This window comes from Ostrea edulis, chromosome 2 (genome assembly GCF_947568905.1).
Source record: "Ostrea edulis chromosome 2, xbOstEdul1.1, whole genome shotgun sequence".
Taxonomy (NCBI): Eukaryota; Metazoa; Mollusca; class Bivalvia; order Ostreida; family Ostreidae; genus Ostrea; species Ostrea edulis.
Genome location: NC_079165.1, coordinates 36,413,815 through 36,423,648, shown reverse-complemented (window position 1 = coordinate 36,423,648; position 9,834 = coordinate 36,413,815). Strand labels below are relative to the sequence as shown.

General features: G+C 35.7%; 1 protein-coding gene across 1 annotated transcript; it reads right to left on the bottom strand.

Moving 5' to 3' along the window:
• Positions 1 to 1,888: 1,888 nt before the first annotated feature.
• Positions 1,889 to 4,923, bottom strand: LOC125681546 (uncharacterized). The gene is made up of 3 exons (XM_048921692.2): positions 4,669 to 4,923; positions 4,101 to 4,148; positions 1,889 to 2,127 (listed from the first exon to the last, which is right to left on the bottom strand). Exons 1-3 carry the CDS (start codon positions 4,844 to 4,846, stop codon positions 2,036 to 2,038), a joined length of 318 nt encoding a protein of 105 aa, XP_048777649.2. The 5' UTR covers positions 4,847 to 4,923; the 3' UTR covers positions 1,889 to 2,035.
• Between the last annotated feature and the right edge of the window lie 4,911 nt (positions 4,924 to 9,834).

The following is a 9,834-nucleotide window of genomic DNA, read 5'->3' as shown; positions in this document are numbered from 1 at the left end:
ATATCATGACCATACATTGCTTGCTAGAAAACCTCACAAGGGACACATATAAATGTAATTAGTAAAATAATTGGTTCAATTATATCATTTTTAAGTCATTACACTTAATTCTTAGAAAACTTCCTTAACTGGCACTTGATTGCAATCAAAAAATTGTAAATCTTCTATTTATTCCTAACATGACACCGCCAACTGAGTACAGCGATTTGCTGCGCGCCCTCTGTAATCAGGGGGTAATAACTCGCATAGCATTATACAAAATGTAGGTCATTGCATCCGTGTCTCAGGGCTGGGATGTTCCCCTTCATTACTTGTTTACTTTTCCTTCTTTTTCCCGACTTTTAATTTGTTTATTTTGCATATTTTTATGTGTCTAGTACAAATGGTGCTTTAACTTAGTGTAATCTGATTAGTGTAGTATTTGTCTTCAATTTGGGTGGCCTACAAGGTTTTATACCTTGTTAGCACACTAGTATAACACCTTGTTAGTGACATGTTTTTGACCACCTGTTTGCCTTTGTTTTATCATTTTTATACAGGGAGGCAACATATATATGATGTATGTGATCTGTCCAGTTATGTGGCCTAGATTGTTTGTTTTATACAATATATGTTCGGATTGACCGCCCAGTATTTCTATACAATGTTTGAATTTTGTCATTTCAAATAAATGACAATTATGGAAATAAACTGGTTTTCTGTTGTTTGGCAAAAAAACAAAAAAACAAAAAACACCAAAAAATAAAACTAGCTTCATTGAAGGCAACATAAATAGCTTTGGCATAAAGACATTTTGACTGAATATAGACTTTGATTGTTATAAGATATTTTAGATGTGAAAATGAATTTGAGAAATCAAAGTAGGTGGTAAGAATCCTGGACTCCAAACTTCGTGTCATATTACAGATATAAAATTAATGCTATGGAGGAATAAAAATGATATCTTCATTATGTGATTTATCAGGCATGTAACATCGTTTTTTTTTTTTCAAAATGTGTCGCCATGCGTGTGTGTTTGGGGTGGGCAGCCCGAAGTGATACTCGACTAAAATTATTGACACACCACAAATTAATTTTAAAAACCACTGCATGTTATTTTTTTCCCAAAACTTCAAAATCCTAAATCGTGGTGGGATGGGAGGGGGCGGGGACAAGTACTCGTCCTTCAGTACCTGGAGTCAATGTTCAAAACTTCAAGCTTCCATTCATCCCACTCACTAATGCTATCAAAATAGTAAGGGGGCAATCAACTTTAGACAGTTTACATCTTTACAACACAAACACTGTTCCTGAACCATTACACCTCTTTGTAATTTTCCATCAACCAACTTTTCAAGAAAAGCAATGTTTTCAAATGATTTCCTGTACGATTTTTGGTTTTTTTTCTCTTTATTTTTTTTTTTATATGTGTTTGTCTCAACTGTCAGGGTCACTCTGCCAAAGTGATTAATGCATCTGTAGATGATGTTCTATCAAATGACACCTCCGGTTTTCTTGATATTTTATAAGTTGGTGAGGACGAAAATGCCAGAGTGTGTTTAAAACTGTAACACCTTTAAGGACAAAAGGAAAGGATAATGTCTATGTTTTGTTTCTGTTTCATCTGTGTGCAGGAATGACATGATTATTAATAAAATTGTGCAAAAAATGATTATTTACACAAACCGCGACATGGATCAGCTTTCATATTTCTCTCTTAAATACATATTCATTAGTATGAGTGACAGGTAACTGTTCCTTGAGTTGAAAATAGCCATGTCGACAGACGAGTGGATTAATTACAAACGATTTCCCACAAGTCATGATTAATTAAATTATCCTTTTCTTATGCAAATTTTAGTTGATTTCCTTGTAAGAATTTGTAATTAAAAAATACATGTAAGACAGATTTCTTGCTCGCGTTAAAATGGCTGAATATGTCCATTTCCTTCCGATAATTTTATTATTTCATACAAATCAACATAGCAAATAAATCCCATCTTCACATTCAAACAGCGTTGCATACTAAAGTTCTTCTTCACTTTGCTCAAAGTTCTCACCCATCTGCTTCACAATACTTTTTTATGCAGTAAAGACGGGCTTCTTCATTGGGGATCTGATAGCAGTATGCACAATGGAGATCACCGACTGCAAAGACAAATTTACAGCAATACACATTCATGAATGAAAAGAAGCATCAGAATACAAGTCAAATATAATGATATTATTTTCAAAATCCCGTATTTTCATTGGTTACCTTGTCATCGATTATATGTAAATTGTACATTATTGTGAAATTAGCCGGTTGGCTGTTGTATGTATATGCCATAACTTTTAACTTTGTATATATTCTTTCCACCCTCCCGTGTAGGGGATTTTCTTCTAATGATTATACCCACACTTTCTAAAGATATTTCGACTATATTGTTGTTACATGTATCCCGGTCAATCCGTCTTTTACACTATCTTCTTCCTAAAAACTCTCCTAAAATGGGAGCCGAAAAAAGACGTTTTTCTACAAAACCATTTTCATACAACTCTTACAATTTACACAGTAGCCAAAACATATTTTGGAATATAATTGTTGGTGTCCTACAGATTCGCAGCAAGGTTTGGTATTTCATCCTGGGGACCAATGGAGGCCGAAAAAAGTTTTTCTACAAAATCCACTTTCCCAGAAGAGTATCTATAGTTGAATCGTATTTTCGAATATGAGTGAAGGTGTCCTGTAGACATTTTCATCTTGGGAGCCAATTAGCGGCTGAAATTCTGAAACACCCTCTTTCAAAAACTTCTTTTAGCAGCATTTATGCTTCATCATACTGGAAATGAATGTAACATATATGCAATACTAGCTTAAGAGACCCACGGTCCACATGCTCACCTGAGCAAAAAATGTGAAAGGTGTATATATATGTAAATTATATGATAACTCCTGTGCCTTTTTCGCTAGTTACCCAGTTACATGTACGGAGGATGGTGCATTTACATGTAGAGGCAAACACTTATGTGCGTGTACATGTATTTTTGTCTATTATTCACATTATAAATGTGTTTTCTGTTTTATTTCTATTGAAATTCATTACTTGTCATTTGCAACTATGAAGACACGTTTTAATCTGTTTCTAGTGTGGTCTGCTCGCGTATGGATTTAGGCCTATGCATTCCACTAACTCCGCTACCTACTTCGCGGCGTTGTTGAAACTGTTTAGAAATATTTTCTCTGGTTTATTTGTTACCTTTTATTTATATAAGTATAATGAATAATGTTATATTATTCATTATACTTACCATAAATGTAAAAATATGATATCAGAATTCCAGTGGTTAACCTCTGCCCATTACTAGTATACAATGCAGAGAGAGAGAGAGAGAGAGAGAGAGAGAGAGAGAGAGAGAGAGAGAGAGAATAACTGCATGTTTATACGTCTACAATCATATACTTTAAATGAAATTTTCAACGCATTTAACAGAATACATAGGGCTCACGACGTGTATGACCGGTCGACAGGGGATGCTTACTCCTCCTAGGCACCTGATCCCACCCCTGGTGTGTCCAGGGGTCCGTGTTTACGCAACTCTCTATTTTCTATTGCTTATAGGAGTTGTGAGATTGATCACTGTTCCTTATCTTCACCTTTCATTTAGCATCTTAAAAATAATTTCATATCCTTGAAATATGAACGTTTCTAAGGATGATTTTCACTCATCAATAGCTACAGCATCTTAGTCAATTGACTGATATTTTCCTGTCATTGAAATTTAGACAAACATATCCATGAAGGCATAATGTATGATACTGATATGTTGCAGTGGTTGAGGAGCAGCCTCCGGAGCCATAAAACAGACGAGCTCACTATTGAGATTTAAAAAAAACCCACTTTCTAACCTTAACTTATTCAGTCTTAGTTTCACAAAAGTGAGCTAGCTGAGTGTTATGACCTCGGAGCCTGACTAGGGAATGTATAATAAAACAAGCCAGTTTGACTTTAAGAGTTCTCACTCTCTATGATTTGTCCTCCAATAGCCCTGCATTTTTCGTGCCTTATTTCTCCACCATCTTAGTCCTTATCTTATATATCATCAAACTTTTAAATATTTGTAGAGTGACTAATGCTTACCATCGTCCTCGTATTGATCAGGTACAGTTTTAATCGTGGTTCCAGAATCTAGAATAAACATACAATAACATATTTGGTGGAATAAATTTGCAGTATTTTGAGCTATTGTAAAATAAAAGTTAAAGTAGTAAAGTCATACACTTCATTTCAATAAGCCATGATTGTGAGAGAAAAACTGCTTTTGGTTCATCAAGTGAATAACCGTGTTAAGAATAAAGTTTAAGGATGAATGATACATCGTCATATTGGCTGATTTCCTTATATATAATCGTCTCGCTGGGTAGCGTAGTAGGTTAACGTGTCGATGGCTGATCTATAGTTCGTGTGTTCCAGTCTAACAAGCGCCCCCCCCCCCCCCCCCCCGATTACTCTCTACTAAAACTGCATTTATTTAATAACAGTGTAAATTTGGAACTTTTTTCAGTTTCACAATATTGCTATACATATCCTCCACTTTCATCCCTATCAGATTTCTCTGGCGTGCTATTCCTCCTTAAGCTGATTTATTTCACCTGTATATAATAAAACACGTGAAAGACTTCCCGGACCAGAGCTAATTCTAACTTACCTTTCACATTCTCGGATATTTCACCTTTACTACCACTCTCATTTTCGGAACTTTGCAGATCGTCAAATTCCGAAGACTTAGATATATTGTCTTTAGGATACAGTACGCCAGCGAAAGCAAATCGCCTATGACCCAGTTCTACGAAGACAAAAGAAAAGAGAAAAATTCGAATCTTCATACTTCGCTGAGAATTAAAACGATGAGACTAACGAACGGCACACGGTGGCTCTTATTCAAATTACCTTAAAACAATTATCTCTCCCAGTTATATAACATCTTGAGAACTTTTCAGGGTTATATAATTCATATTTATGAATTAGCATTTTTTTTTTTAAACTGATGATATTTAAATTTTGTCATTTCAAGAAGTTTTTATCGATTTTTATTATTCTGTTTACCGAAAATGTGTGATTTTCTGATGATGATGTATACTTCTATTTTTGTATGTCTGACATCTTTAAAAGGGTGGCAACATATACATTTTCTTTGGTTATTCATTAAATTAAACTATATTGAGTGGAAATTAATAGAGTGTTTCCACTTTTAACCATTAATATTGATAAGTCACATGAGGATGGAGCTACCTTAAAACGGGATGACTTCAGATTCTCCATCGTCAACTTCCCATATTTATTTAGCAATATTCCATTATCACCCGCATATGGTGTTTATATATCACAACTGATTCGATATGCAAGTGCTTGTTCTGCGTATAGTCAGTTTTTAAATCGAGGTAAGCTACTGACAAACAAGTTGATGGTGCAGGGGTTTCAACAGTCTCGATTGAAGTCAGGATTTCGCAAATTCTACGGTCGTTATAACGATCTAGTTCGTCAATACAACCTATCATTGAGTCAAATGCTGTCTGACGTGTTTCATACCGATTGTTAGGCCGTTCTTGGCACACCGATTTTGACTGCGAATAACTCCGTTTACCTGAACAGGATATAGGGCTCACGGCGGGTGTGACCGGTCGACAGGGGATGCTTACTCCTCCTAGGCACCTGGGCCCTTATTCACAAAATATCTTACGACTAAGATTAAAATTTACGAATAGTGTAATTGTTTTATTTTTCATTTCTTATAGATTTTCTTAATTAATATGAAAAGTACATCCATGGTTTATTAGAGTTAAATACATACGTATGACCTTGTGATCGGTATTTGATTATCAGACAGAATAATTTTTTCCACCTTTGTCGTAAGATGTTTTGTGAATAAGGGCCCTGATCCCACCTCTGGTGTATCCAGGGATCCGTGTTTGCCCAACTATCTATTTTGTATTGCTTGTAGCAGTTATGAGATTGATCACAGTTCGGTATCTTCACCTTTCATGAATTAGATTTACCTTGAAAGAGGTTATGAAATCAGCAGGATATGATTTAATCATGACAGATATGGTGAAATGTAATAAGTACATATGTCAACCCCTCTCCCTGCAATTTTAGAGGGAAAAAAGGCATGTATGATTTCACCGTATACAACGTCACATTCGAGGAGTCGTCATTGTGGAGCACCAGGGCTCAGCTCCGAAGCAGAGAAAACGCAGTATCACCAAGTATGAGATCAATTTTCTCATAAACTACACTATATTTTTGCAAACATCATATTGCATAGAGTGTGGTAGATATATGTTGATCATTCATATTTGTCACCGAATTTCATAAACCCGTACTTACCTCAAGTACTTTGTTTGCGTTTCACGAGTAGGTCTACAAAGTTGAAATTGATGATTTAAACCCATTTTTCTCGGTCATTTCATCTCCCTGCCTACTTGATTTGTTTGATAGAGAGTTGTATCTCCCGATACCATGATTGTCGGGATACCATGATTGTTGATGATTATATCGCACTTTTACTTACATTTCACTTGTAATTTACACGAAATTTTACCAATTTGTAATTTGTCGCATGAGGTCTCAAATCTCATGCTCCACAGTGACGACTCCTCGAATGTGACGTTAAAAACGGTGGATTTGCAAACAAATTATTTTAATAAATAACACAAAAGACGCTGGAGGATTTGAACTCAGGATCTGTTATTCAGTAACTCGATACCTTATCCACTGAGGTACATCAATATACAAAACAAAACTGTCAATACAAATAATTTCAATGAATAGCCATCTTATGACATAGTGTCATATCATGTAGTGAGCTACCTTAATTAAGTCACAACAGACATCTGCCGATGCGATATGGATTTTAGTTACTTTTATCTCTTGCTGATGTCGAGTTTCTCTGTCCCCGCCATGAAATGGCCCCATGTCCCCATTGATGAATACTTTTTAGAACGTTTTGTTGTACGTATGGATTATGATATCATATTGTGTGAGTCTCTGTGTACTGATGACTTACAGATCAACTTGCATGTCGATTCCCCTATCTTCACCAAAGCTATTGCCCTTAGACTTGGAAAATTTCTATTCATTGATGATTACCTGGAGTTATTTCTGATGTTTTTAGATGATAAGCATATTTTAGTATATGTACCTTTGGTATGTATATTTATGACATTTTTTAATGATTTATTGAACGTAATGAAGAAATAATTAATTTTCATTTGATATAGCTTTCTGGCGGTCAGCCTTGGGTTTTTAAGCTTAAACCATTTTCTGGTCTGCTCTTTCTGACTGTCTAGTAATAAGTTTCAAATGAGGATTTTGAAAATTTGGAATTTACTCAAATCTCCCGAATCAATGCATTAACAGTGGAAAAAATGTAAGAAAAAATAATAATTATAAACTCCTGTGGGTTAGTGAAATTCCACCTAAGGAGCCATAGTCTAGGACTCGGTAAAGCCTCATCCTAAACAGAGAATCTTGGGGTTTTTTGGGGGGGGGGATATTTCACACTATCCCACACTCTTTGTAATGAATGATTCCGTTAGCCTTGTATCAGACAAAAGAAAAACGCATCTCATCAAAAGGAATATAATTACCGTGTACCAGAGAGACTATATTGTCCTGGAAAAATAAATCACCCGCCAATGTCAACAGAGTGATACATCATGAAAGATGTATGTACTTGCCAGCTAGGTTTCAATTTTTTTTAAAAATACAATCATATTCTTTATTCATTAATCTTAAACGTCAACCACAAATGTGCATGCATGTTTTAAAATTGCCTTGTCAGGTTTTACTGCTTCAAAAAAGTAACCCATCATGAAATTCATGCTTTTCCTTACCTTGAGTTTTTCATAGCAGAAACCAATCAAGATTACCATATGGAAAACAAAAATAGTGTAAGGCTGGAGTTTTCCTTCTAACCACGTTTGAGCTATATGTAGTCAATTTGACACCCGCTTCGGAACCAGGAGGTCTCATGATTGATTTTCGAAACCCAAGGCGTGTTTCTCCGCCAAGCGCCCAACATTATAATTAAGAAATAATGATCGCGTTTTCGCGTATGTAGCAGGAGAACATCAGAGGTCGAGAAATGTGGTTTTGAAATATAAAAGCCGAGCCGATAGTCGAGGCTTTTATATTTCATACAACATTTCGAAACCAAGGAGCTAGGTTATTCTGCAACATACACGATAACAAGATCTTTATTTCTATTCTACTACGGCTCAGAAATATACAGCCGATCGTTTAGTATTTTACAACTGAAAGTGCTTACAAATAGGTAAATATATTTATTTTCTACCTAGGGGTTTTGGTAATTGTTATGCATCAAAATTGGTTCCGTATAAGTTTTACATTATGATAATTTGAACTTAGAATTAATCATGTTCATCACGATCATTTGATGTCATATGTTTTCATAGATATATGTACAATGATAGATTTCTCTGTCACAGTAACAAGATGATTTTAACTGTCATGTACGTGTGTGCTAAACTCAACCTTCTACTCCAAGGTTGATCCACCACTACTTCAGTTGTATTACGACCGTCACATCTATATGTAGGCCTAATGATTCACATGAGCTCACTGTATTATGTAGGGGAGCACAAGACGAAGATGAAATATTCAGATAATGCACGTAAGTTCGTAATGTGAGATGAAGGAGATGTAAAACTTGTAGGGTATCAACTTTAATGCACCAGATGCGCATTTCGACAAATAATGTCTCTTCAGTGATGCTCAAGCCGAAATATTGGAAATCCGAAATAACAATAAACTTGTAAGAACTAAAATGAAAAACAGAGTGCCAAAGACTGAAGTAAAATTCGTCTAAGGATCAGAGCTATGCATGAGGGAGATAATCCTTAATTTTGAAATGTGACTTTGCGAGATCTCTGGCATTGTAATGCGTAATATCTGCGATTGTGACAAAAGACAAAAAATCTAGACGAATATCTGAGCATTTTTGCACTCTTTAGTCTAGATCTCGCAGCGTTGACTCTCAACATGAGATGTCTACTCCATTTATGGTGTTCCCAGAGGTTCGTGTTTGCTCTGCTCTCAATTTCTTTCTCTATAGGATTTACAAGGTTGATCAGTTTTCAGTATCCTCATTAGTGTAAAACACCGAGCATACTCCCAGAAAACTTGTACAGATAAACACGTAATTATTGGTGATATAAAAGTGACGATAATACACTGTACCAAGCGTGGTCATGATATTTGTTCATAGACACGCGGTAGTGCCAACCCTGCCCCGATCGTCGAAATTGTGTTGATGTATTTGATAAAACTAGAAAGTGTACAGTGGTTATATACATGTACCTGAATTAATTCTGTCTTCCGTAACCATGTGCTTTCCTGCAAAATATATCCATAAATTGAGATGTTATGCAAAAACGAACCTCGACCATCTATATTGCCTCTTCGGTAGCCTACACCACGATCACCGCATAGCCTACATCCCGCATGTTGGGGTATACTCGGTGTAAAATCAATTGCAAACAATTACAGTTTTATCATTGATTCCGATCAGTCAAACAATAAACATCACTGTTACTTATAAAAGCGTTTATTAGTTCAGTAAACGTTGCAGTAACTGTTCCTACACAGAACAAGCATATAAAACGGGTATGTTTTGATTCTATGCCTCCTCTCCATGAAAAAGGGGGTTCATACTGGTCGATCGGTATACCACGTGTTTCCGCTTAACATCTTAAGAACGTTTCCTTGACAGACTTCAAACTTGCTTTGCTGGTTCCCCCTAAAGAGTAAATGACCCCTATTGATTTTGAGATTACACCATCAAAGGTCGAGG

Bases quoted from the DNA above. Each gene is read 5' to 3' on its own strand.
- LOC125681546 (XM_048921692.2), bottom strand. From the start codon at position 4,846: ATGAAGATTCGAATTTTTCTCTTTTCTTTTGTCTTCGTAGAACTGGGT. The intron at 4,149-4,668 runs GTAAGTTAGAAT...TGTTTATTCTAG, and splicing joins AATATCCGAGAATGTGAAAG to ATTCTGGAACCACGATTAAA. The intron at 2,128-4,100 runs GTAAGCATTAGT...TTGTCTTTGCAG, and splicing joins TGATCAATACGAGGACGATG to TCGGTGATCTCCATTGTGCA.